At 49.2% G+C, this 27489-nt stretch overlaps 1 protein-coding gene across 1 annotated transcript in view; it reads right to left on the bottom strand.

Annotated features, from left to right (window-relative positions):
• EXOC3L4 (exocyst complex component 3 like 4) overlaps positions 1 to 27489 on the bottom strand; it is a 62347-nt gene that overhangs the window by 25840 nt on the left and 9018 nt on the right. Inside the window, exon 2 of the mRNA XM_080394647.1 lies at positions 1970 to 27439. Coding sequence (XP_080250773.1) covers positions 1970 to 2300 — 331 coding nt within the window. The 5' untranslated portion in view covers positions 2301 to 27439. The remainder of the gene's footprint in view (positions 1 to 1969; positions 27440 to 27489) is intronic.

Here is a 27489-nt window from a genome sequence, read left to right as displayed (position 1 = left end):
GAGCACTGTTAGCTTTTAAGAGGCCCTGGGAAGCTCTTACCATCTCTAGCATCCTAACAGATGCTCTAAACAGGAGATCCCACTGTGATACTGGGCATAAGGCAAATATTAAAGGGGAGAAGGGAAAGGGTATTATTTAGGTATATGTGGCCACTGCTGCTGGGACATACATATACAAAACAATACCAAAAAATTAGAGAGCACTCAAAGCAGGTATAAAGGATTGGCTCATAGCCCATGATTGATGCCCTTGGGCTTGTCTGCACACAGATTTTATATTTGATGGTATTTTATACCATATGCACCAAATCATCTGTGCAGCATGACAGTACCTGTATGAAATATGCTAAATAATCCAGCTATTGATGCAGCATAAAATGCATAGAGCTCCGAGTGCCTATATGGAGCTACATTTGCTTCTGCACTCAGAGGGGAGGGAGATTGTGCCAGTTAACTTAGCCTTTTCTAGATAAATTAATATAAAACCCGTGTTTGCACAAATGCTTGCAGTGAGAGACTAAAGGAATACATTCTGTTCTGTTTATCAAAGTAAGAAAACACCATTTAATCACCATCTAGGATAATTATTCAGGGAGGTGATATTGGGTGCTAAATGGATCTTTAATTTAGCAATACAAGATCAGCCAGCTGGTAGTTGAAGGAAGACAATTGAAAGGCAATTAACCATTATGCAGCTTAATGGTGCACATGGTAGAGTCTCCGTCGCTTACCATATTTATCTCAGGATGGGATGTGTTTCTGACAGAGCTGCTCTGGTCTAGGCCAATCATGAGTTATTGGGCACAGGATGAGCCTTATTCATGCAATTCCTTAGCTTGTTTATTGCAGGAGGTGAAAAGGGTTTATGGTAACATTTCCTGTTGCTCCTCATCTATAACCTTTTGAGAACAGACTAGCAAAGTTTATGGGATGGGCTCAGATCCAGTTTACTAGCCTCACAACGCACAAGTGCAAAGCAGTAAATAACTTCATGGCACAGCGGAGTGCATTATAGTGGTGAGACAATGTCAGCCCTTCTATGTGATCCCCATGACACCCTATGCAGTAAATCAAGAATTTCTTTTAGAAATTTAGACTGAAAAAAGCTCAAGCCACATTGACCCATCGCAGTCAATCTCCTGGTGGATGCATTGTAGTACCTCTGCCCTGAGAAAGCAGAAAAGAATGGTGCTCAAACCAAGATCTAAGTCATTGCAGTCTGCCCACACTTGGGGAAAGGTGAGAGTTATGCCTAAGGTAGTGATTACAATTTGCCTAAGTCCTATCTATATAATGCTGACAAAACACACAAGAGAAACATGTCTGAAGAAAACAAACTGAACAAATACTTGCATCACCACTGCGGTGAGAAGAATAGGTGGGAAGTCAGTGCGAGAGTGAAATGTATCTGCGGAAGTCTCTTTGCAGTACAGTCCAAGATTAGGAACCAAGGTGGAGGTGCCAAACCAGCTCACATCCAAACCACCTTTTTTTGCCCCCCCATCAAGGCCTTGCAACACCTACAGAGTACTGTGGGGACCATAGGTCTGAGAGCTGAAGAGCAGAAATTGTCCAGAAGCACAACACAGGCAATGGTGTAGGAATAGCCCACACGGCACTTCTAGATGTTGTCAGATCAGCAGTTCCCAAACCTTGATTTGGCGATTGATACGTATGATGAGCGTTACATCTGCTGCTGGTATGTGAGCTGACAGGTTGGTGAGTTGCTGATACAGTTAAACTAACACAGTGGAGGCCACAGAGCAGCCTGTTCAGTGACAGGTGACCTGCCCAGGCTGGCCAGGTAACACCCCAATCAGTCTCTGCAAGGGGTGACAGTTATCTCTGCCCCCTAACAGGATGCCTAGTTTTTAGCACCTCTGTTGGGCCCAAGAATTGCAAAGTGTAAGTTACCTGAAGGTCACATACATGCTGCAAAGCAAATTACACTGGTGGTTTTGCTTCTTACCTGAAAGAGGTTTTCCTTGGATGGACTCTGCTTCTATCTTCTCACCAATATCCTCCACACCATTACAGACTGTGTTTTTTTTCTCATCGTAGCTCTTAGACAATCGCAAAGAAAGTCGTTTTCCTTTCCAAGTGCCAGTACCTTCCTTTCCTTTCTCTTTGTTCAGACTTTGTTTTGATTTCCGGATGCTTAACATTGTTTTAATACCTCTTTCAAAGAACCCACTGTCCCTGCTGTGAAAAGCTGGGCTGCTCAGCTCTGTCTTTTCCTCCCCTGCACCGTTCATCGGAGAGGCTGGTTCTGATGTCATGCTCCTTGAGTCTAAGTCCATATTTCTATTCACCTTGTCTTTCAACAAGGGCTTTTCCAAACAGGTTGATGGTAACTGCAGAAATGCACAAACCAGCAGAATTAGGTAAAACGTTCATAACAGGGTAGTACTGTGCCTCTGAAGTCAGCCCCAGACTGAAAATCCAGCCCATCCCTTTCCTGCGCCTGATACAAGGACCGAGGAAGTTGTTGTAGCCTGTAGGGACTGAAAATCTCTCTACCCACAGACACCAGGCGCTGCCCGGTTTCTAGCTCTGGAAAGCTCTACTTCACTCCATAAATCAGGCAAGTGGCAGCTATTTCTCCAGCACAGAGGAATCACTAAACATCAGAGGTGCTGAAATCTGTGTAAATGTACCATTTTGGTTGGTAACAAGGTACTTTCCATTCTAGGTGGATTTCCAGCCACGTAAGGATAACCCTTCCTGAGGTGTTGCCACATTCTGATGTGGATACAGCAGGGCTGGGTTGTGGTGCTGCTTCTGCTCTGCTCAAGCCCTGCCCTGCTGCTGCTGGAAGGTGGCCCAGGGTGAGTGGTCCCTGGTGGGTGGCTGAGCTCTGCTCTAGCCCCTTCAAACCCACAGCAATCTCTGCGCTCTGGATCGTCATGGTTACAGTGCAGGAGGCTCTGCGATGCAGTAAGGGTTCACATCGCTCATCCTGCCTCGGAGCACTGCATCCTGGCACGCTGGGATTGAGCATCTCAAGGGCCAAGCAAGCCCCTGTGTGAGCTGCAGGGATGCTGCAGGGGATTTCAGATTTCAACAGAAGGGCTCCTGTCAGTGCTGCTGGGCTGTAGTCACACCCCCTGCACTTGCCCAACTCCTGCCCTGCTGCAGACAGACTGGCTCCCCCATGCCCACCCTGATGACTGGCCCAAGTGCTTGGGAAGGGGGAAGAGAGAGGTTTTGCCTTCCCTCCCTTGCAAAGGGCTCCCACAGGTCACCAGCTAACACAGCCTGCTCACAGGGACTTGCAGAGCTCTGAGGATGGGAAACGCCACTTTCCCCCCCCAGCAGGCTCAAGGCAGCTCAGTGATCAATTTAAATCAACTATTGCTTGAGGTCACCCAGGAACTGCCTGTCTCAGGTCTCTCCAGCTCACAGGAGCCAGAGATTGAAACACTATTGCAGCGAACAGATATCTTGGGACTCTGGAAATAGACCTCATCCTTCCCTGATTGGAGTTTGGCCGGAGTTTTGCTCCCTTGGGAATGGCTGTTTCACAGGCTATAAACTGCAGGGACAGCATCTTCCCGTGGGTTTGCTGAGCTGCTCGCGCAGTGAGGCTCAGACCCTGCGTCACAGCCTTGCAGGGGAATATTTAATCATTCACTGCCTTGCGCAGGAGCTCACCCCACCACAGCCCTTAAAGAGGGTGGGAGGGAGAGGAGGGCACTCCATTTTCCAGGGATTTCAGTAGGGAGGGGGCTGAGTCCCTAGCTCAAACCCTGCGTGGGGGCTCTGTGGCCAGAGCACAGCGGCAACCCTCGAAGGGGCGAGCTGTGAGGTGGAGGGAGCCAAGGAAGGATGGCCCCAAGACCCGAGCCCATGGGCAGGGAAAGAAAAGGGATATGCACCCAGTACTGACCAAACCAATCCTTTCTGCGGAGAGCTGGGATAACACAGGTGTGATCCACAGAAACTAGAGCAGCTCCATGCCGCAGGAAATCCCAGGGAGATGCAGTGGCAGGTGGGCAGCTCTGCAGGGCAGGGGTCCGGGGGAACTCTCCCGCCTCAGCTGACTGGAGCACTGTCCGAGGGGCTTCCTCTGGGAATGGCGTCATCCTCCATCCTCCCTTGCCCTCTGGAAAATGGCTGTTAGAAGCAGAAAAAAAGGCTTGTCCCCACCTGCCCGAGACGTCCAGCACCTTCACCTGTTTGCTTCCCAGCAGAGACTCCTGCAGTGTTTCACTTTCACTATGTCCACCAGTTAAAAGGAAGGGAGAGGCGGGGGAGAAATGCTGAATGCACTCAAGGTGTCCAAGGTTAATTATTTACTCTACAGACAGAGGTGGGCGAGACCCCTCCGCCAGTCCAGAGCAGCTGGGGGAAGAAGAATTTCAGCACTCGGTCCTGCCCCAGAAGAGGCAAAACCCCGTGGTGTTGGGGTGGGGGGTTCAGAAACAGCCCCAGATCTGCCACCTGGGAACAGCTGCTCTTCACCCCCATCTGCCCTGTTTCCAGAGGTCACGGGTGGCCAGGTCCCAGTAATGATTGCCAGGCACGGGTGATAGACAGGGAGCACTGTGCCCTGCGGTTATATGTTTATGTATTCACCTCCCTGCCCCTTGCTTTGCCCCAGCGGCACATGTTTCTATGGGGATGCTGGCCCTGGGTCCCTCCATCCCCAGGGCATTTGAGCACCTTGAAGGGAACTCAAAGCAGAGGAGCAAATAGGGTCTAGAAGGTTTAAGGGACATTAAACGCAGTCACTTGGCTTGTCACTAAGTGGTGTAAGTGATCGACCCCTGGGGAGCCTGCAGTGCCCGGACAGAGGGATTCTGTCTGAATATGAGGAAGAACTTCTTTACTTTGAAGGTGACAGGGCACAGGAACAGGCTGCCCAGAGAGGCTGGGGGGACAGGGCGGGGGGTGGGCTTCTCCTTCTCTGGAGATGTTGAAAACCCATCTGCATGTTATTCTTTTCAACCTGCTCTAGGAGAACCTGCTTTAGCAGGGGGTCGGACTAGATGATTGCCAGAGGTCCCTTCCAACCCTGACCATTTGTTGTGGATTGAGCCTGGTCAGATGCCAGGTGCCCACCAAAGCTGCTCTGACACTCCTGTCCTCAACCAGACAGGGGAGAGAAAATATGATGAAAGGCTCAGGGGTCGAGATGAGGACAGGCAGAACAGTCAGCAACTACCATCACGGGCAAAACAGACTCAACTTGGGGAAATTAGTTTAATTTATTACCTTTCAAATCAGAGTAGGAAAATGAGAACTTAAGTCCAAAATGTAAGAACACATTCCCCCCACCCCTCCCTTCTTCCTGGGCTCAACTTCACTCCCAATTTCTCTACCTCCTCCCCACCTTGAACAGCCCAGGGGAACAGGGAATGGGGGTTATAGTCAGTTTACCACATGTTGTCTCTTCTACTCCTTCTTCCTCACACTCTTCCCTTGCTCCAGCATGGGATCCCTCCCACAGGAGGCAGTCCTCCATGAACTTCTCCAACATAAGTCCTTCTCACAGGCTGCAGTTCTGCACACGCTGCTCCAGCGTGGGTCCCTTCCACAGGGTGCAGTCCCTCAGGAACAGGCTGCTCCAGCCTAGGTCCTCCGTGGGGTCACAGGTCCTGCTGGCAAACCTGCTCCAACCTGGGCTCCACTCCTCACAGGTCCTGCCAGGAGCCTGCTCCAGCACAGGCTTCCCATGAGCCACAGCCTCCTCCAGGTGCATCCAGCTGCTCTAATGTAGGGTTCTCCCTAGGCTGCAGGTGGATATCTGCTCCACTATTAACCTCCATGTGTTGTAGGGGCACAGCCTGCTTCATCGTGGTCTTCACCACAGGCTGTAGGGGAATCTCTGATTCAGTACCCAGAGCACCTCCTCCCTCTCCTTCACTGACCTGGGTGTCTGCAGAGCTGTTGCTGTCATATATTCTTACTCCCCTCTTCCAGTGCAATTCTTGCACAGTTTGTTTTTTTTTTTTTCCTTTTCTTTATGTTCTCCCAGAGGTGCTACCACCATCACTGACAGGCTTAGAGTTGGCTAGTGGCGGCTCCGTCTTGGACCTGGTTAGCATTGGCTCCACTGAACATGGGGGAAGGTTCTAGCAGCTTTTTACAGCCCCTGTAGCCCTGCTGCTTCCAAAACCTTGCCATACAAACCTACTGCACCATTCTGTGACTCTGTGGAGCAAACCAGGCTATCCAGCTGGGCACACTGGGCAGTCCCAGGTGGCCAAGGCCCTTGTGCAAAGCAAGAGAGATAAATCAGGAGGTGCCACCATGCCATGGGCAATGGGCGCTTCTTGGCTTTAGGACCCTGCCAGCACATCAACTGCCAATGTGATAGATAACCCAATCAGGGTTGAGTGAGGGACTGATGCAATAAAGTCCTGTGGAATTTGGACTTTGTGCCGCACAGGGGAGAACAGATAAACTCATAACGTCCCTACAGCTGACAGAGGCTGTGTGTCCAGCTGATGGAAAGTGTGTGGGGTGGGAATAATTGTGATCAACTAAACCGGGAAGAATGGCAGCATGGACTGGTGGGAAGGTGGCCTGAAGGCTCTCCCAGCCAGGCAGCCCAGTGCTGAGCTTTTCACCCTTGGGTTCTTCGAAACCACATTTAAGCCAGAGACAGCTCTGCTGTGCTGGGGAAAACTGCAACGGGTAACGCTTCTGTCACTCTGGCAGGGTGACAATGGGGAAAAAGGGAAGGAGCTATTTACTCAGGCTCATGCTGAGGTGCGGAAAATCCCTTTAGACACGAAGTCCAACTAAGCTGCTTTCCATCCCGGTCAGTAATTGCCTCCCCTGTCAGGCATTTGCGGGGTGTTGGTTTGTACAGACAGGGTTGCTACCACTGTGGTGCAGCCAGAGCAGGTGGCAGGTCTTGCACGGATGGGGTCTGATCTGGACCTCCCTGGGAGCTGCCAGCTACCCCAAAACACAGTTAACACCAGTGTCTACTGGCATGCTAATAAACACAATGCCGGGGGAGCTCTGCACCCCACAGTTTGGTCACCTCTCTCCCCGCAGCTCTTTCCAGTGCTTTCTTCCAGCACCAGCTTTCAAGGAGCACGCCTGCTCCTGGAAATGCCATCAAGGCAATGCTGATTCCAGGAGTCTGGCCCCAGAAGGCCACGAGAATTTAAAAAATTACTATGTTCTGCAGTTGTTTACCATTTTCCTTGGCCTAGAAGGTCATAACCCTCAAGCTGGCTGAAAGGGTCAGGTTTTTTTAAAAAAGGAAACCTAAGGGTCCTCTTAGTCCAGCAAGTGTCTTCAAAAAAAAACCAACACAACAACCCAACAGCTAACCACACTGTGGTGAAGTTCAATAAAACGGTGAAGCTGGGTGATGCTATGATACATCTACAGCTTCCTACTCTCTATAGCCCCTGAAAAGTCTTCAGGAAGCCCTGGTCCCTCACATGCCTCCGTTACCAGCCCTGCACTATTAGGTGTATGTTTTCTCAGCAGTATCACAGTGGAGCTAGTGAGTGTTCAGAGAACTTTGCACTAAAAAGTTCATTGTCCTTACTGCTGTGGGCACCACGTGAGCACCCCTCTATTCCACATGAGCTGTGGGGCACCCAAATCAGCCCTGACAGGAATCACAGGCTCATGATGCTCTTCCGTCCCTCCCAACCACCAGGAAGGCACAGCCCTCTGATGCTAAACTCACAGCCGTGCTCTTAATTTGAAGTGGATGAGTGAACTGGAGAGAAAAGCCAGTCGTTGCAAGGTGGCCTCCGAGGGTTTTTCCCCTGCAATTCTTTGGATTGCTTCCTGCTCAGCCTTTGCTAATCCACCCACTGACGCAGCAGCAGCCGTGCAGCATCCTGACTGCGCTGCAGAGTTGTTCATGGAGTTTTCCGTACAGTTGTTTAGTCCTGCTGTCACAGAAACACGTTCCTGAAAAGATCTGTCCATCTGGAGGAAACCTCGTGAAATTGCCTTCCACCCAGCAGCACCAGCTTAATTGCCTTTTGGGTCCCCAGGCACAGCTGTGAGAACAGATTAATCACTGTCCGGGGCTTTGAATATCAATGCTCTCAACCCGAGCCAGTAGCAGGCTGGTGGACCAGGCTAACCTTGGACCTTCCCACCAGGACAACTCAACCAGGGAGAAGAAAACAGAAAAGGAGGCAAAAATGGGTTGAGAAATCACAAGTAAGAGGGAACCTAGCAAATCCAGGTGAAAGCATCAGTGCCTCAGAGCTGTGGTCAGGGATCCCATGGCAAGTGGCTGCTGCAATTTAGCAGCCAGTTTTTGCAAGTTATATTCCATGAGAAATTTGCAGCCTGGGTTTAATGGGAAACCAGGATTGTTCTCAGATGCCTGGCTGTGTGACCTCGGCTCCTTTTTCAGGCTACACTTCGTCATGCAGCACTGTCAAAGTGCTTTCACTCTATGTTTTGAGGGGTAGCCAAGTTACTGATAGATGCTAATGGTGAGGAGCTGCTGATGTCCAGATGGTGAGCTGATGGGGATACAGAGGTGCTGACAGAGACCCAGGCATGAGGTAAGGATTAGAGAACAATGTACAAGCTTGGTGTCCCTAAATACATGGATATTTGTGGAAATTTTGGTAGAGGGCTAGAGCTAGGCCAGGAATGGGCAGAACTGAGGCTTCCACCTCACAGGCTTTCAAACACATATGGCTTTCCCCACAAAGCAGCAAAAAGTGACAGCCTCAGAGCCTCGGGGGTTTCCATGGTGACCAGCCCCATTCCCCATCCATTATGTTCAGTTTGAGAGGAAAAGGATTCTTCTTTTTTCTCTTCTTGCAGCAAATTCATCCTCAAGTCCAGCACAGCTCGCCGTGTGCTCTCACACTGTTGCCACCCCCTCCCAGGGTGGGACTGTCCCTGCCTGCTCACTCTCAGGGCCCAGTCCACAGCAGAAAAGAAATACCTGGAGATGTCCCCCCTGGATTCTGCCACAGAACCACTTGCCATGGCCCACATGGGGCAGGGCCCCCTCCAGCCTTTGCCACGTTGATGCCCACTAGCTCGCAAGCAGAGCCCTTAGTACATGCCCTGCGTCAGCAGTGCTCACAGGAACAAAAAAACACTAAAAGCACCCTGAGGTGCAAAGCCAGCTCCTCCTCACATGCTGGTTTATCTTGTCTTCCAGCACAGCTCATATCAGAACTCAGGAGTGTAGCTGGGGTGAAATGTCAATGACAATGCAAGTGATGCTCCTCAAAAGAAAGTTTTTCCATTGGTGTTTATTAGAAGAGAAGGGTCTGGTAAGTGCAAGAAGTATGGTCACTTCATTGCAACCTGCCCAGCTGAAAGAAGGGACTGACTGAAAATGCAGGAATCTCCCACGTGTTGGTGTTTCCCCTGAAAGCAGGATTAACGTAGTTCTTTTTACCCTTGATGTGTTCTGAGCCTTGCAGCAGCGAAGTCCCTGCATGCACAAGCATGCTTCTCCACATGGCTTTTGCAAAAAGTTTTGTCAAGGAAATGAACAGCCCAAATCTGCAGGGATGTTGCTGGCCAACAGCTTCTTAGTGCTCTGCACCCACTGACCTCCGTGAGGCTTTCACACAGCCGCTTTGCCTCCTGACCCTTTTGAATATTTAGTTTTCTGTTTATTTGCTCCCTCTTCCCTCCTCTGTGCTTGTTACTCATATTTGTCTTCCTGCTTATCTCTTTTCTTGCATCCAAGGCTCATGGGACATGACAAAAGGCTCCAGATGTGCGGTGCTCCTTGGTGGGGGTGAGGGGCAGGGAGAGAGAGTGGCTGGGGGGGTCCTGCCATCCACCCTGCAGCCCCAAGGTTTTAAGTGCCAGGAGTAAAATACTTTGCTGAGGTCACAGGGGAATATTACTCTCATGCACTTGCAGAAAGCCACGCTGGATCCCTGCCCCCAGTCTCGGCAGTCCAACTGGCACAGCCTTGGCGGGGTGTGCTGTGACCCACTCCCTTTCTGCAGCTTCCACTCACCCCTTGGTGAGGCTAAAATTTCAGCCTGCATGGGTGGAGGGAGCCCCAGAGCTTCATCGATTTATTGCAGCAGAGGAACCAGCCTGATATTTTTAACAGCATCATAAGTGATGGATGAGGCAAAGTCATGCTCAGGGGCTGCATGTGCCCATGCAGCTATTGCCTCCTGGGGGGTGGTTTGGAGTGAAATGAGATATATCGCTTATACTGCAATATTTTGCTTCCTGTTTTTAGGGTGTAGGGGAAGGTGAGGGAGGGTTGAGCCTTAAGCTGAAACATCCCTTTACATGGAAGAAGCAGGTTGTGATTTGGAGACTGACTTTTGCAGAGGGGATGCTGGCTGCTGGGCTTGAGTAGAAGTGTTTGGAAGATGTGTTTCTGCAAAGCACAAGAGTGTTGCCTGGGAGAGGAGGTTGCCCCAGATCCAGGGATGGGTGTGTGATGGGGTCCAACAGTGTTTCTGTGCAGCCATGGAAGGATAGCACTTGGATTAGCAAATATTACAGTGGGAAACAAACACGCACGTGCTCATCTCATTGCAGAGGGGTCGGCCAGGAGGATTTTCCATGAGAGCTGCCACAGCTGCAGAAGCTCATCCTTGCTGCTTTTAAAAGATAAAGATCAAAGTTCCCCCCCCCCCCCCGGCCCTCCTCCTTCCAGAAAAGGTCTGAAATAAGCCCATGTGAGCAGGATCTCTCATACTGGTTTTCTTCTTTTTTCGTATAATGAAAATGTTTCATCCTTTCAGCTAGACACCAGCCCTGGGTGCTATGCCGAAGCATGCCAGACCTGGCAAAAGTCCAACAGGCATGGTGCAGCTGGGAAACAGGCTTCCCCATTCATCTGGTTTTTGAGCTACAAATCCTGTGCTCATCGCTTGCAGCAACAGCTCCTCAAGCACATTTCACCAGCACAGCATGGACCAGCCCCTGCCAGCCCCAGTGCTGCGTGGTGCAGCTGGAGCTGGGGTGCATTGCCCGTGTGCTCCCTGCAACCCTGGCTGCAGCTCTGCTCCTGGGGATGCTCAGCTGGTGCATCAGGGACATGCCATGGTGCTGTCTGCTGAGTGGTTCCTGCTGCTTGTTTTTCATTAGTGGTGAGGTGATGAGTAGATGGATGGTAATTGCTCTTCACACAAAAAAATAGTCCAGGTTGTGCACTCAGTAGCCCATTAATTCACAGCGAACATCAGCAAGGCCAGGGTGGAGTCCATTGCCCCAGTCCCTGGAGCAGCCTCAAGACTGAAATGTCACAGCTCACTGATTCAGAAAGAAGCTGCTGTCCTACCAAGCAGGGTGCCCTCATCCCATTCATCACAGCTGCCAAACCAGACCTCAAAGAGCAGAAGCGCTTCGTGCATGACAGTGACCGCAGATTATCTGCATGACTGTGCTTCTGCTCTTAATTCTCCCCATGCTTGCCAAAACACCCACCTGACACCGTGGCTTTTCACTGTGGTGTGACTCCACGGGCTTCAGTGTGGTGGAGTCTGAGGTCCCCCAGCACAGGGGGGTAACCAGCCCCACCACCTGGAGATGGGGTATCACACTTAGCAGGGATGGTGTCCCGTTGGAGGTGGCAGAGGGCTGATGGCTCCCCTGTGGCCAGCAGCCTGTGAGTGTGCATCGAGCCCTGCTGACCAATTCAAGTAGACTCCTCTGGCACTTAAATTAGGTGGCGAAGGGCAAACCACTTCTGGAGCAAAGGCACCTGCCTGCTGTGCCTGCCACCACAGCTAGATGTCTGCTGTTGAAAATGTGCCATTGAGGCTAAGGACTGAGCTGGGAGCTCAGCGCTGCTTCTGCTGCAGAGGACAGGGAGGTTGCAGTCGGTGGGAACTTGTCTTTCTCCATTGCAGAGGTTTGCTTTACTCCACCAGATTTTCCAGTCTCCAGTGCTCAAAAACTTTACCAAAGCCAGGTTAATATTTGTTTGCCACATTGCTGCAAGATACTGTCAAGCACAAGGACCTTGAGAAAAACCAGTGAGGCCTTGTAAGAAACTTCTTTGACCTCTTCTTCCTGGCTGAACTTTCGCCAGATTAATCCCAGGCTTGGTTTGAGGGACAAGGGAAAAGTGCAGGCTGGTTCTTACCTGTATACCACTATGAGTCCATGTCTTTCTTGCAATGCCAGAGGGTGCATGTATCACACTTTTGCATTGCCCACACCAGTGTGAGCTGTGGTGCCCACAGCAATGCCCCAGGGAAGAGGGAAGCAGCTCTTACTGAACACCTCCCTGAATGAATCCCGAATGTCCAACCTCTGGAAAGCTGGTTTTTTCCTTACCTTCAGTGGCTGGGAAAAACTGAGAACTAGCACTTTATTTAATTATATATTTTTCTACTATTTTTTTTAAATGACTGTTTTTGAAGTTTCATTGAAGATGTTGTCACTGGAATCATTATATTTCTATAGAGATTATAATGACTCCTTTTGAAGAGTTAGTCTCAGTCAGTCAGTGCTTAATTCACGTATCAATGACTCCATAAACCCTAAATCCATAAATCTGCTGAAACTGCGCTAATCTATTGTGCCAATGAATGCCTGCAGGGGCTCATTGGTGTGGAGGTAATTCGCTTAACAAGCTGCTGCCACAAGGACGGGTGGTCGGCAATGGCAGAGGGGCCTCGTCCTTGCGAGGCAGCCCAAAGTTTTATAACTGAGCCATGGTCAGGGCGAGTGTCAGAGCCCGGTCACTCTCTTTGGTTGATTTACCCCAAACTATTTCATGTCCAAGCCATCAGTCTGACCCCCACAGTCTTTCCTGTCCTCTGTAGAGCTGCGCATCTTGTCTGTGCAGTGATGGTGGGGTGGTTGGACCTTTCTGGCAAGTCCACATCCAGCTGGTATGGAAGTCACGGTGTCACTTTGTTCAGAACGAGCTAGTGAAGCTGTAAGCTGGCTATTAAGCCACTGAAGGCAGTAGCTCCTAACCAGTTATTAGAGAGTTTGCAAACCCTTGCTGCTGCTGCAAAACACTGGATACCTCTTCTGGCTGACTGGAGTCTGCTTAATGACACTATTGTTAACCAGTCCTAGGAGTTTGCCCTTTATTATATTAAATGCTTAATCCCTACGCAGAACTGGAGACCAGAAGAAAATGGTGCCAGACCTCCCCTGGAGCAGTGGGAGTGCGGGCAGCTGCTGAGGAGGTCGGTGGGAATGGCTCTGGCTCACACCCCGGGTGAATGTCACTGTTGAGCAAGTAGGGTGTAAGATTTGAGTATCCCTGACGCTCTCAGCCCCAAGAGGTGCCTGCCAGTCCTGTTCATCTGCAGCCCTTTACAAACGGACCAGTTCACTGGCAATTTTTTTTTTTTCTTTTTCAGTCCAAGGGGATTTATATAGCCGTGTTTTGAAACCTTTTAACGTGTGAGGCTATAATGGAGCCCTAATTGCAGTAGCATAACAGGTGCTGCTGTAAAAATGCCATTTTCTTTTTTGTAGAGTTTAATTTCATTTAAAGTGGTGACAGGGACACAATGAATCGCTCACATGCGCTGGCGGATTTTGCCCCTCCTCCCCGCAGCTCTTGCAGAAATGGGTGCAAGAGCAGTGTACGGCAGCACGTGTGCCTGCCGGAGAGGCTGGCCGTACCAGCTGGCTGTCGTGGTCCCACCAAGCCCCAGTTGCAGGGGCACAGGTGAAGCCTGCTTCAGTATGGGCACCCCCACGGGGACTGTCTTTTGGGGGCCATGGGCCACACCACTGTGAAACAGGGGCCACCTGCTTGTGGGGAGCACGGCCGCCGGCATTGCCCTCCTTGGCCACCCTCCATGGCCACCCTTCACCCACGGGCTCCTGTGCATCTCCCCGCACTGGGCAGCAGCAGCCAGGTGCCTCCAGCATTGCTCAGACAGCAAACGCTCTGCGAACCGCTCGGCCATCCCCTGCCTCTGCATCCCCGGCCCTGGTTCTCCTCTAGCCAGCCACGGCTGCCCCTGGCACAGGGATTTCCCCCACCGATGCACAAAACCAGGCTCTGGTGCCTTTAAGAAAGCCTATATATCACATTTCCCCAGGGAAACAAAAAAAAAACACTCAAAACAGAAGGCAAGCAGAGCAGATGTATTTCTGCAGTGCCAGGGCTGACTCCGTGCGTGTGTTGCGGGAAGCTGTGATGTATCTGGGGTGAAACGAGGCGAGGCTGCCTGGCGGTGTGCTCCCCCTCGCCCCAGCGCTTGTGCCACAGGGGGCAGAGCTGCCGTTGGGGTGTGTGGGAGTCCCGGGCTCCCAAGGAGCTCTTGCAAAAGCTTCGCTATGCCAGAGCCAAAACCAGAAAGTAAATGATCTGCTTAATTGCCTCTATCTCCTCCGGCATCAAAAATCAGTAAGGCAGTGTTGGACCTGGGGAGACGAGACTGACTTTCTTCTGACTTGGGAAACAAGGGCTTCAGATTTACTAAGTATTTACTTACCATCACGTGCCACTACGTCACCTCAATGCATGCAGTAACTGTAACCTGTCTGCACGCGCTTACATAGGCAGACGGCTGTGTTCACACACGTGCACGTACTTGGGGACAGCAAAGGGTCACAGGCCATCACATGTCCCTTCATACGAACGCTTGCAGTGAACATTTCACTCTCCTGTAGTGTTTTCCTCTGCTTCCTTCCTTCTGTGATGCTCTAGTGCTGGCAGGGTAAGTGCAAAATGTTTTTTATTTTACTCGCTGAATCACGTTGCTGAGAAATCTACCTCTGAGTTTAGAAGTCAGTCTGTCTCTGCCCAGCAAATCTTGCAGGGATGGAAGTAAGTTATGGCAACAGACTTAAGACCTAACTTTTCTCTCTACCCTGCTGGAAGGGGATGAAATCCAGTGCTGGCAGAGGCAGGAGAGGGCAGCGTAGAGATCTCAGAGGGCCATGTTCCTCAGGTTCCCTGTGTCCTGCCAGCTCAGACCCTACCCCTGTCCTGATCCCCACATAGCTGCAAAGAGCAAAGCCCAGCAGCCTGCCTCGGACCACTTTGTCCCGCTCTCTGCCAAGATGAGGCCAAGCCTCATGGCAGCACAGCTGTGACTCTATCCCTGAGCCCACAGAAAACTCCTCCGAGCGATGTCGGTGTGGTTTGTGCAGCACCAAACACACCGTGGTGCAGCTGAGGTTGAGCAACCCTCGTCAGTCTGCACTACCTCCTAGCTGGGCAAACCTTGCCAACCTTTCTTTTTCATCAACAGATGTGGTTTAATTTGACCTAATGCTATTGACACAGTTTTGAGGACACGACATGCTCTACAAGCCACAGCATAGCCTTGGTATGCAGAAAACTCCAGTTCACATCCCTTCTAGGACTGAGCCAAACTCATCTGTGTAGAGCTGAGGATGTGCTGGAAAGCCTGGCATTAGTTGGAAGGCTGGAAGGTGGATGAAGCTCTCAGTACCGTGCCTATGCAGCCTTCTTCAGCTGTGCCACTGCGGAGCTGGGCTCTCCAGGGAGCATCACTCCCTCTGCCCGGGAGCTGTGTCCTGCGGCCAGCCCCTCGGTTTGCAGCGGTGCCCGTGCCCCTGCCGAGCATGTGGTGTGGGCACAGCACCCACAGCACCCCCCAGGACAGGGTCCCTACCCGGGAGCCAGGGACCCTCGCTGCTTCTCAATGCCACCAATGCTGGATGTGCTCCCCACTGGTGCTGCAAGAAAGAAATAATACCACCACCACCCCCAGTTCTGAAGTCAGCAGATGGGAGTGAGCTGAGCTTTCTGCTGGTTTCTGTGGAGCCCCTCGCGAGGCCTTGGCTCCCGGTGGCCGTCAGTGCTGTTCCTTCCCAGAGGGAGACTTTTCCCTCCTCCCTGCAGGGAAGCAGCAGCTCCCTCCTCGGCACCCAGCGGCTCCAAACTCCCATCCCCCATGCCGAGCAGCACTGCAGAGCTCTGCCATGGCCAGGTGGATGGACACCTTGGAGCTGGGCTGTCCCCGAGGGAGCCACCGCGCCAACCGCAGGCTGGTGCCTTGTGGTGGGGCATCCCTCTTGCCTGATTTCCCAGGCCAGCAGCTACACCAAGCAATCTGAGGGGGGAGCGGGAGAGAAATCAATTCACAACTCAACTAAATGTTAAGATTTTTCAGGGTGGTTTGGTTTATATATTTATTTTTAAGTGTTTCACATGAAACATTGCCTGACCTTTCTTGCCCTTCTCCCCATTTTGCTTTCAGCTACCTGTGGGTAGGACTGGATGGTGGGAAGTGGCAGTTGATGCTTTGTGTCCCCTGTCATACAAGCACACCTTGGCCAGCCAGACCTTCACCTAGATATGTACAAGGTCACCCAGCCGGAGGTGGCTACTCAGGCTTGCGCCAGGGACTGCTTTGTTGCTGGTGCAAAGCAGAGCAGGCTCCGAAAGGGAGACTGGCACCTTCCTCCTGGGGCAGGGCCTGGCAGACATGCTGGAACCACACAGCCCTGGTCTGAGTCAGGCTTCAGCCCTCTTTTATGCAGGAATCTGGATTTTAGGCCATTTCTAGCAACTTTCCAGAAGAACTAACACAGATGTGCATGAATTACCAAAACTCCAAGGGTATTCCTCCAGTTTTCTGCATTTTTTTGTTTTCTAATCAGCCATTTGAGACACCTTTTCTTGGAAGGAGAGAAAGAGGATGAAAGAAGATGACACTAAAATGTATAAATCCTCCCTCTCTGTGATTGCAAAATAGCAATGGGACTGATAAATCACATTTTAAATCCAAACCCAAATGTCTTCCCCAGCCTGCTAAAAAATCAAAGGATAAACAATGAAGTCAAATTTGTATTGCTTCTGTGGCTATCACACATTTTGTCTCCTGAATTTTAATTTTCTCTCTGGCTTCATCTGCTAAACTGAGATTGAAAAATATTTGGCCTCATGGTGATTATCTTTGTACCACATCGCAGAGGAATGTCAGTCATCTCCTCTTCTTTGACCTATTAAACACTTCTTTCTAATGTATTATTGACTTTTATCAGATTGAAAGAATATAACCAACAAACCTTTTCAGTTTTCCCTATTAAACTTCTCTGGGCTTTTGTTTTTTTCCCAACATCATATTCTGAAATGCAATTCACCCTCTGCTCAAGCTGTGACTGTGGGCTCTGAGTTATTCAGTGCAAGTGCAGTTCAGTTTCAGATTTACTACACACTGCATCACATTGTACAACCCACCATGCTACGGCACTGCGCCAAGATGAAAATAAACCCCCCACAAGCCATGATTCAGGTCATTATGTGCAAACCAGTAATTGCGCTGGTGTAATTTCTCGAATTGCAGACTCCAATCTCTCCATCCCTTCAGTGGCACTGATACGTGGGGATAGTCCTCACTCTTGTGAGCAACCTTTCCAAAGTCTAAGGATGGCTTCTGCTTGAGCTTGGTATTTCTCAAATATTTCTTATGTCTGGGGGGGAGCAGGTAGTGTGAAGTCAGTGTGGATTTATCTCACGGCCACTAACCTTGGTGTGAGCAGAGCTAGCAGTTGCTGTGCTCTTTTGTGAAGTCCTGTTACGCACCACCAAGTCAGGCTTTCATGTATTGTGGGGTCCAATGGTAACAGGAAAAGTCAAATAGATGTGTGGACCCGATCACAAAAAAGCCAGGCATCGGCACACATTGCGTAATATTAGAACTGCAGTAATTATTCATATTTACCTGCTGCATTGTCTGTGAAAAACTACAGAGCACCTCTGGATGGCCTGCCTTCACTGCCATTGATCACGTTTGAATACAATGGTCAATAGTTAAGATCATTAAATAAGATAAAAAGCAGGACTTGGCCTTGGATGTTGACCAGGACAAAGTATCGTATCCTGTTTGGTACTGGCCGCAGCCAGCTGCTGAGTCACAACCCATATCACATCCTTGAACTTAACTGGCCAGGGCTGTGAACAGATAAGCAGGCTAAAGTGGTGCAAAGTATGTCATGAAAGAACCTTTACTTGCTGCAAAGGTCTCTGCCCAATTTTTTTTGTCACGGTCAGGTCTTAAAGAAAAGAGAGTGTGAAACTAGGGCAAGTATCTGCACTTTTCCTTCTTAGGAGGCAGAGCTGGCTCCCAGGCAGTGAAGGTAAACCCTGGATTCTAGTGTCTTCATACAAGGGATGTAAGATCTGAAAGTGGTGTCTGGCATCCCCCTGCCCATTGCTGCAGGAACAGCGAGTGCCCAGACCCCCTCGCCCCACCATAGTGAGCAGCTCAGGGACCCCTGCCCTCCCCACCTCCCCCCTGCAGCCTCCCAGCCTCTGTCAGGCATCCTCTCCCCGCTGCCGCTGCCTGTCTTCCAAACAAACGGCAATGTTGATACAACCAATGATCGGTGTATGGGCACAAGTGGCTCCCGTGCTGATCCAGCTGAGCACTGCGCCAAGGACTCCCGGCTGTGCCAGGAGGCAGTGCCAGGAGTGGCTGCATTTAACTGAATGCACCTTTTTTCCATAGACTCTCAAGAATCTTGTTGTTCCTCAACAAACCAACCCTACGCAGGTTCCCAAAGAGATGTAGGAAGCTGGCTGTTGTATCCTGCCCTCAATCTCTTCCCCGCAGCCCCTCTCTTTTTAGATGTCCTGCATCACTGGATTTCCCCCAGGAGAGGTTACAGCACCTGCGCTTCTTGAAGCTGGGTGGCTTTTAATCCCAAGGCAGAAAGCAAAATGCACTAAGTCTAGGCATACACTTTCGTCTCTGCCTCCAGCAAGGCTGGGCACAGCAGCTCTGGCAGGCAAAGGCTTTCTCGTGTTCATGCTGAACTGGTGCCTGCCTGAAATTGTTAGTGGTATGGACAGCTAATTCCCTGCCTCCCAGCATCACACTGGTGGCACCCAAGTCTGCTCCCCTGGGGGTCCATGCTTTGCGAGGGAGTCTCAGAGCTGATGGATAACAGAAGGGGCAGCACCACGTCAGGGAAGAGACAGGGATATAATATGTTTTGAGAAGGAAAACAAGTAAAGACAACAGAGAAAAAAAATGAAAGTAACTGGCAGAAATAAAAATCTTTCAAGCAGAGGAAAAGAAGACAGATGGGAAGACAGGAGAAAAACAGTGAACAAAGAAAGAAGTGCAGAGAAGTCAAGAAGAGGTTGGAGGAAGGCTGCGCAATCATTTGTCACCAGCTCTTTGCATTAGCTCCCTGAAAATTGTGCAAAGCGGGGGCAGAGAGCTGCGGATTACTGAAGTGTAGCACCACAATATCGTGGGCTGGCCACTAAATTACCATTCAGAGAGTCTCTTGGCTTAGCCTCGCTGCTGCCATGAGGAGAAGGATGTATACTGAAAAACAGATCTATGGGGAAAAGAGTTGAGACTAGAAATTCCATTATATTCTTGGCACTTTGATATTTTTCCTCCCCTTTTGTGAAATCTCAAGGGAGCGCTGCCTACTCTTGCAATAATAATAATAATAATAAAAAAAAAAGGTAGCATATGAGTTGGCATGGTAACTTCATCTACTAAGTAACTAACATGTAGGATTTGCTTCTTGATCTAGAATAATAATGTCAACAGCCCCCAGTAAGATGCTTTCTTGTGACTGACTGCCTATTGCCGACTGGATTTCATGCTTCACTCACACTTGGTGGCCTTGGTGAGACTCACTGTGGTGCAGGGACAGACCTGCACTACACTGACATTAGGGTACGTACTTGCTGGCTTCCTCCGCTACACCCTTCAGGCCAGCATTACTTGATCATGTCCAGGCACTGGTTTGTATTTAATTACTGTTATTCTTTGGGGTTTCTGAAAGGTCTTTAGAATTGAGAAAGTCTGAGAACTAAGCAAACTGGTTCCAATGTGCCCATGCTGGGAGCATTGTGCTGCTGCCCAGCATGGCCAGTAGCCCCAGTAATTCCTGCTCCTGAGCCCTTCCCTGTCCATGGGAATTGGCCAGGGGCTCCGCTGCCCCTGCTGTGCCTCCTGGGCAGGACAGACCACCTCTCAGCAATGCTGGCCAAGCGATGCTCCCTTTCGTGCCTCCTAATGGGGTACGTGCACTGCTACCTTGGAGTGCCCAGTGTTTAGGAAGCAGGGGCAACACAGGGGACAGGATGGAAGCTACTTCTTGTTACTATTTTCAAAACATGGAGGGGAGAAAAAAGCAGCTCGACACTTCTGACACTGTGTCTGTGTTTATGATTGAGGATTAACTGTACAGTCAGACTCCATGCATCTGTACCTCCCTCTGCTCCTCCGCCCAGGGCTGGTACTCCAACAGAAACAAGTACAAAATGCACTGTGCAAACAAACAAGGCTGCCTGTGTTGGGGGGGAACAGTGGACCTCCAGCCCAGAAAGGAGTTGCTCCTTCCCTATCCGTTTTTTTATGTCACTGCAGATGAGTGAGGGGACTGTGACCATCCTGGTCCAGGAGCTGTAGAGCTGCAGCTATCCTCATTGGGGCCCAGGAAGGAAAGGGAAGGGCCAGGGGATCATCCAGAAAAAACTTTGCTTTCTGTGGCACAGCTGCTCCTGGGAGTTGGCTTCTCTTCTCACTTCTTGTTTTAGATTCCCGCATCCCTCAGTCCTTCCTTTACACGGGTCCCACGTAATTTATTTTGGTCCTGATGAGCAGACACTGTCACACTGGTGTAAAGATGATTTGGATCAGCATGGCTTGTTTTAAAAGAGCACAAATCTGGCAACATGATTCTGGCCATAAGTCCGTCTAGCCCAGCACCTTGCCTCTGAAAGCCATCATAAATGGGTGTGCAGAGCGAAGTAAGAAGAAAACAGATACATCAGATATTCCTCCAACTATTTTTGGCTCAGGGGCTTCCTGGGCTAAATGTGGTTTGCAGTGTGCATGTAGCAGCACTCAGCAGGTTCCTTTTCCAGGAACTTCTCCAGCTTTCTGTTCAATGCATGTGAACTTTTAGCATCCAAAACATCATGCAGCAAGGAGTCTCACATGGCCACCCACTCTCTGAAGGACCACTTTCTTCTGCTTGTCTTGAAACTGGGGTTCACTTGGAAGCAAGCTTACACTTTCTGCCCCTAACTGCTGTACTGGAAGAGACAGAGAATGTTTCCTTCAATGTAAAGGAGAAAACGATTTCAAAAGACATGTTTTAATTACTGTGTGGCCTGAAAAGTGAGTTATATTGCTTTAGCGACACTGCTTTTGATTCAGTGCAGCTAAGCAGTACCAAACAGATCAGATACCAGCCCTTCATGGTCTCCACAGCCTCTGCAGGCTCCATCCTTGTTTGATAAATGAACACCACTGCAAAAAAAGGCAAGTTGTAGGGTACTCAAACCCCTTCTGGGCCAGAGTTTGTCCAGTTCTTCCAACCTATCAGCTGTTATAATAGAAGATATATCTTCCCACATTCCTCTCTTGCAGTTTCAGACTGCCACTCCTTCAGCACAGCTGCGTCTTGCTATCGGAGCGCTGGCTTTGCAATCCTGAAGATAGCACGGTGAATGCAGACATACCTGAGTGAGTTTTAAATGAGCGAACTGTTCCTGTTAGTAGTGGCCAGCAGCTAATCCCACCAGGCTCCAGTGTCTTGAGCCACCTCCTTTCTGCCTGCCCCAGCATTAAGCAGACCTGGGGCCAGCAGCCACAGATGCCCAGGGGATCCCTGCTCTGCGCTTTCAGGGCTGGGCCAGCTCCAGGGAGACCTGGACCACATACCAGCACTGAGGGTCTGCTGGGGGGCAATCCAGCCTCAGACCCCCATTGGGTAGGGGGGCTTCCTCCCTGAGAGCATGAGGTGCATTTTCAAACATGGGGCCTCACCTCCCTGCAGGAACCTTTTAAATGTGAGGGGTGTCTGGTTTTGAGGAATTTTGTATCACACAAAGCTACTTAAAACAGCTGAGTGATAACCTCCTCAAAGGAAGATTTACACATTTTTGCATCCAGTTCCCAGTGGCACAATACAAATATATTGTACTTTAGGTAACTGCTTTGCCTAGGGGAGTCCCAGTAAAATCAATGATCTGATTTTTTTTTTTTTCTTCAAGTGAGCAAGAAGCTCTAAGGCCCTTTATTTCCTTCACTGATCAGTGACTCAGAAACATTCTTCAGTGCAGATCTCTTCCCCGTAGAGCTCCCTTTATCTTTTCTGCCCGTGCTGGAGAAACAGGCTATCAAAAGGCAAAAGCAGCTCCTGCACAAACTTTTTTCTTGCTGTATCTAGTCTCTAGTCTGAGGCAAGCAGGGTTTTCTGACAATTGCCTCAGGGTTTCCAGATGAGCGTAGTAGTAAACGCAGGGTTCTGCAGCTCTATTTGCAGCTTTGCATGGGTTTCAACTCCCCCGCGCTTGGCTCCTCACCAGCAAGGTGAGGTGCTCCTGTCTTGTGGTCCCCCACCATCACCCCACCAAGGAGAAGCCACACACGCAGAGCAGGGACAAGGGTCCAGCAGCAACAGCGTGGGAAGTGGAGGACAGAAGTGGAGCGCTGCCTGTGGACTGGGTGATGGCGTGGGCTTGGTCCCGTCGAGAAAAACACAGGCTCGAGAAGGAGAGATGGAGAGCGTGCTTTATGTTTCTTTTGTGAGGATCACATAGTAATGCAAGGAAAAAAATTGTGACTCATGTAGGTCATGGTGCCTCCTCCTGCCACTCGTGAGCACTTGCTGGTGCTCTGGCTTTGATGCCAGGGCTCGGTGTGTCACTGCAGCGCTGGGTGGCACCACGCACCCTCCGTGTGGTGACTCAAAGTGGTGATGGGGGAGGCAAACAAAAGGAAGCTTGACTCTCTGTTCGGTGACTTTTTTCCCTCGCACAGGGCAGGAAAGAGGCCATGGGCAACTGGGCTGTGCCCAAAGCCCCACCACTGCCGAGGGGCGGGGTGAGGGAGATGCCGCACCTTGGGGATGGAGATGGGCTGTGGCTGTGATATGCTGGCAGGGACTTCTGCTATGCAGGTAATCTGTGAAACAGTCCTGCCAAGGGACTTCACACCTAATTTTGTTCCAGCAAGAAATCATCTTTCCCTTTGCACAGGGCATCTGTAAGACACCGCAGCGCAAGTAACAGCAGGCAGCAAAGGGCCACACTGAAGAGGAGTCTTTAAAGCCACAATATTTTTGGATGGTGAGAAGTGATACAGAGCAGGTGAAATCTCTTCACAACCTGTTTTTGTGTCAGTGAAAGCTCCTTAGGTTTTTAACTCCATCATGTTTTTAATTGATGTTAATGATAAGTAAACGCTGCAGCTGATGATTTCCAGCTGAAGCATGTGAGCTAAACCTCCTTAACTAGGGTACTGGTGGTAAGACTGCTGTTTTCTCCATAGCTGTGTGCAGTATTGCTAAAGCAATCTTGCAAGACATCTTGGAGGCCTTGAAGTTGTGCTTTGGCATAATGTTAGGGTGAGGTGAGCTGTGATCCTGGCTGTTCCCTCATGGGTGATGTTCCTCTGACCCTCCAGAGGGGCAGGGGAAGCTGGAGGGAAGGAGAGCTGAAGCTGAGTGTGAGTGCATGAAGCTGCTAAAACCTTTTGTGTGAGAGGGAGCTGGAGCAGAGGGTTTTGGGGTGAGAAAATAACTCCAGCCTGAGCTGGGATTGGGTCCGTATGTTGTTGTGCTGGTGCAGTGCTCCAGCAGGACCCTCTCTGGCACGGGCAATATCTTCCCTGTGGTAACCTGAAGTTGTTAGGTAAGGCCACTGGAAACCTGCTTTTATTGTTTAAGCTGCTGATTTTTTAAAAACTTATGGTATTTGCACCCCTTGAGGTTGGCAGTACTGGAGCTGCAGTGCCTGAAGCACTGAAGTGCTTTGGAGCTGGCGATGCCTAAGCTGCATCGCCTAATTGCCAGGTTGCTGTAGACGTGCTTGTGTGGAAAGGTGGCTGCTGTGGGGGTGCCTTTGCTGCCTCTCTTGTGGGCCTGCTGGGTCCTTCGTGTCAAACCGCATAAGGAGGCCCCAGGCTTCTACAGCTGGGCTTTGAGGTCTGCCTTCAAGCAGCTTTTGCTTTAGAGTCTCGGGCAATTATTTCCCTCTTGGCAGCAGAGATGTGACCACAGGTTTCTGACTTTGTGCTGTTGCTAGGAAGAAGCCCCACATCAAGTGCTCTCTATGCTTATTTTAAAGGAAGGTCTTATCCCTCAGGGAAAAAACAAAACAACTTATTTTTGTTCTGGAGCCATTTTGATGTATGTGCTGTTCAGGCCACTGCACCGGACCAGTGGCACTGACTGTTCCTCCATCAGTTCTGGGAGCATTTGCAGAGCAATGAGATCTTCTGTTCTGCTTTGTGTCAAGGGCACAGGGATGCTGAAATGTCGTGTTGTGGACACTTTGGTGCCTGTGCATCCCCATGAAAACAAAACTATCCTGGAATTTTGCTTCCTGCTGTCTATACACTTATTTTTGAGTTTATCTCAGAGTAACTTCTTCCTCTCTTACTCAAGCCAATGTTTTGCCAGAGATGCTCAAGATGTTCTGTGAATGAGCCCAAGGAACAGATTTCCTGGCTGATGAAAACTGGCAAGGCTCCTCCAAAGTCAGGCGATTAGGAGACAATGATTTTGGATTGCTATTAAAAAGCTTACAAGTCTGTAAACTATTACATTAAGTTGTCTAGCAATATTATCTTGTGAAGTTATGTAAGCCTGCAATAGAAAATGTTTTAAAACTTGGCTTGCTTTGCTTTCCTAAGGGTAATGCTATACCATGAGGCACAAGTCAAAGTAACATCAATGCACCAATTCAAAGGCAAAAAGGTGGCTTTTAAAGATTAAATTTAATGTGTTTTTTAGAATAAAGTTAGGCGTTTTGGTCAGCTGCATGAACAGCTGAGACCCTTTTCATTACGGTATTATTAACGCTGAGTGTCATGAGATGGAACACAGGCCTGAGGCATCTCAAAGCCCCAAAGATATAATAAGGAGGTTATAGCAAGCCAGAAAGATCAGGCAGTTTGTAGGGGCCTTGCTCATACTGCAGTGATCATGATACTTGAGATCAGTTTGGTTCTGATGCTCCTAGTAAGCTCCAATTCCACCTCTGGTCATCGTGATGAACATCTCACCTGCCAGGTGCAGGAGGCAGAGCCTGGCCCTGCCAGACAGCCCCATAGCAGAAAAATGCTTTTAATTTTTTCCAGCTGTTCCCTTATAAAATCACTGCTGTAGTTGTTTTCATGTTACAGGGACTACACCAGGCTGTTTTTCATTTGGGGTTTGCCTGTAACAGAGTTTGTTTAGAGACCCTGTTGCCCAGCTTTTGTAGGGCATACCCAAGACAATTCTCTCCTGTGCTGTTTGTACAGCTGCGTGTGGACTTTTGCACTGTAAGACCTCAGCAGTTTGCATTATGTCTGGCCATTTTATTCTGAACATCTGCTGCAGGCATTCGCGTTAAAAGCTCTTTAACGGCTGTTGGCTGGACTTACCTCTCCTCTAAGACTCTGACCTATGCTCGGTGCGCTATTGCTAATGAGCTGTGGCTTGGTGCTGAGGGTGCTGGAATTCCACTGCTGATCCTGCAAAAAAACAAAAAACGTGGCTGAAGCCATCGGATTTACGAAAACTGCTGCCTAGGTAAGTGAATGCATCAGAAATTTTCAAGGATCCTGTTTCTAGGAGATGGTATGAGGACACACTGACTTCTTTTTCCCCCCTGATTTTTAAGATCCATTTGCTGCTAGCTGGTTCAAACTAAGCTGTCTGTATGCTGTTGCATCCTGTTTATCACTCGGGAGATAAATGTTGTTGGATAAGCCCAGACTGCCAGCCACACTGTCCAAACCTGGAACAGTAGTTGCCATGAAAAAGGCCAGTTCCTTCAGAGAAGTGAGTATTGGTTCCTGTTCAGGGAAGGAGAAATATTTGATTTTGTTACTCGGTGGTAGCACTGAGTATTTCTTAACTCATGAATGGAGATCACGTTTAGTGTCTGAATGATTTGTCTGGATTTAGGTAGCTAAAGATTTCTAACAGACCATAAATCTTCAGCCTGAAACGAAGACATGGGGGGGAATGTAAGACAGGTCTATGAAGTCAGAAGAGGCAATAGAAGAGTTGAATGTGGAATGATCATACCCTTTTTCTGTCAGTACAAGAAAGTGCAATTAGCAGGAGGTTGGCTCAAAATGTAAGAGAAGTTAATTTTTTCCACTACACAGTTCAGCTGTGAATTGCATTGCCAGGGGGATGTTGTAGATGACAGAATTTTATGAGGATTCACAAACTGAGTAGGTAGCCAAGGAGAATGAAAATCCACTGAAGGCAATTAAATACAATGATGTTCTCCTGGCTCAGTGAGACCTTAAACACAGATGTTTGTGGTTGGGAATGGGAGAAGTACACCTTGGGGTGGGAAATCACTGTATGCATGGTCCATACCTGTGTCCTTTACCTGAACATTACTTGTTGCCTGCTGTTGGAGCCAGGATGTAGGGCAGATGGGGCTTCAGTGTGACTGCTCTGGTATTGGAGAATGTCTGCCACAGAAAGCCTCTGTTTGCCCTGTCAAAGACTTTCTGAAAACAAATATATGGATGCATGATAGCAGCTATTCTTCCATTTGTTTAAATGATGTACAAAGTACGGTCAATGCAAGAATAGGACGAAACCCAGGTTGCATTGGAAGCCTGTTATTGACGGAGTTGTGGGCTCTGCTTAGTGCTGTTATGCAAAAAGTATTGCCTTGGAACAGGCAACAGCATGTTTCCATCCTGATAGTTTTAGTAGTTCAAATCTGCTGAGGAAATTTTGAACACCTTTTTTTCCCATCCTTAGGGGTAGATTCCTTTCCCAGGCTCAACTGAGGAGATGTAGCTTTGTTCCAAAGCTTTCTTTACAGAGCTGCTGGAAGAAAATGGCAGGACTTTTATCCTGATGTGTTGCTCTGTGAGTCCTTATTTGTTGGTAATTACTTTGAAATCCTCTGAGGTGATATTTGTTTGTGGTTAATATAAAATTCTAGCTTTATGCTGATAAAGGTGAATTTTGTTCCAAGTAGTATCTATTCAACATAATGAATAAAAAGGTCTACTTCATGTTTTCTTTGTCCTTCATAGCTAGAGAATATTTCTATTTCTGTTTTGATTGAAGCACTCCAGTTGCAGCTGGTTCACTTGTAGGTCTCTGAGATTTGCAAGGGACCTCACATACTCTTTTGTGCTTGCCACCTCATGTTCCTGGGCAAACATGTCAACAACATTTAGCTGTCTTCTCTAGCTGATTTTTTTACAGGATCAGTCTGGAACATACTTTTCATCAGTCTTTCTCCTGTCTATTAATAGAAGACATTCAGAGCCACCTGTTTATTTTCATGAGGACTTCTATGGTATTTTGAAGTAATTTTTACCTTTTACCTCCCATCCTCAGGAAATCGCGAAACTCTGTAATATTCACATGTGTGTACCTGGCATACATTATCGAGAACTGGTTCCCATGTGGGTAAGTTGTTTGAGGGCTGAAGTTCAAGTTCTTTTGTATGTCTTAGAAGTTTTATTTGTTTGCTTTTTATAAAATTACTTGGGAGAGAGAAGCATTTGTGTTCCTGGCAATATTGTCCAAAGCTGCCTTGTATGCTCACAAAAGCTCTTCATAATTAGGAGAAAATTTACTTGGTCATCCCAGTCTCGGCGCGGGGCCATCCCCAAGCCATCTAGCTGGGGATGTTTCCCTCCT

The sequence above is a fragment of the Falco punctatus genome (assembly GCF_963210335.1).
Source record: "Falco punctatus genome assembly, chromosome: 7".
NCBI lineage: Eukaryota > Metazoa > Chordata > Aves > Falconiformes > Falconidae > Falco > Falco punctatus.
Note: the sequence above shows the minus strand (reverse complement) of the source record. Positions and strands in the feature narration are given on the sequence as shown.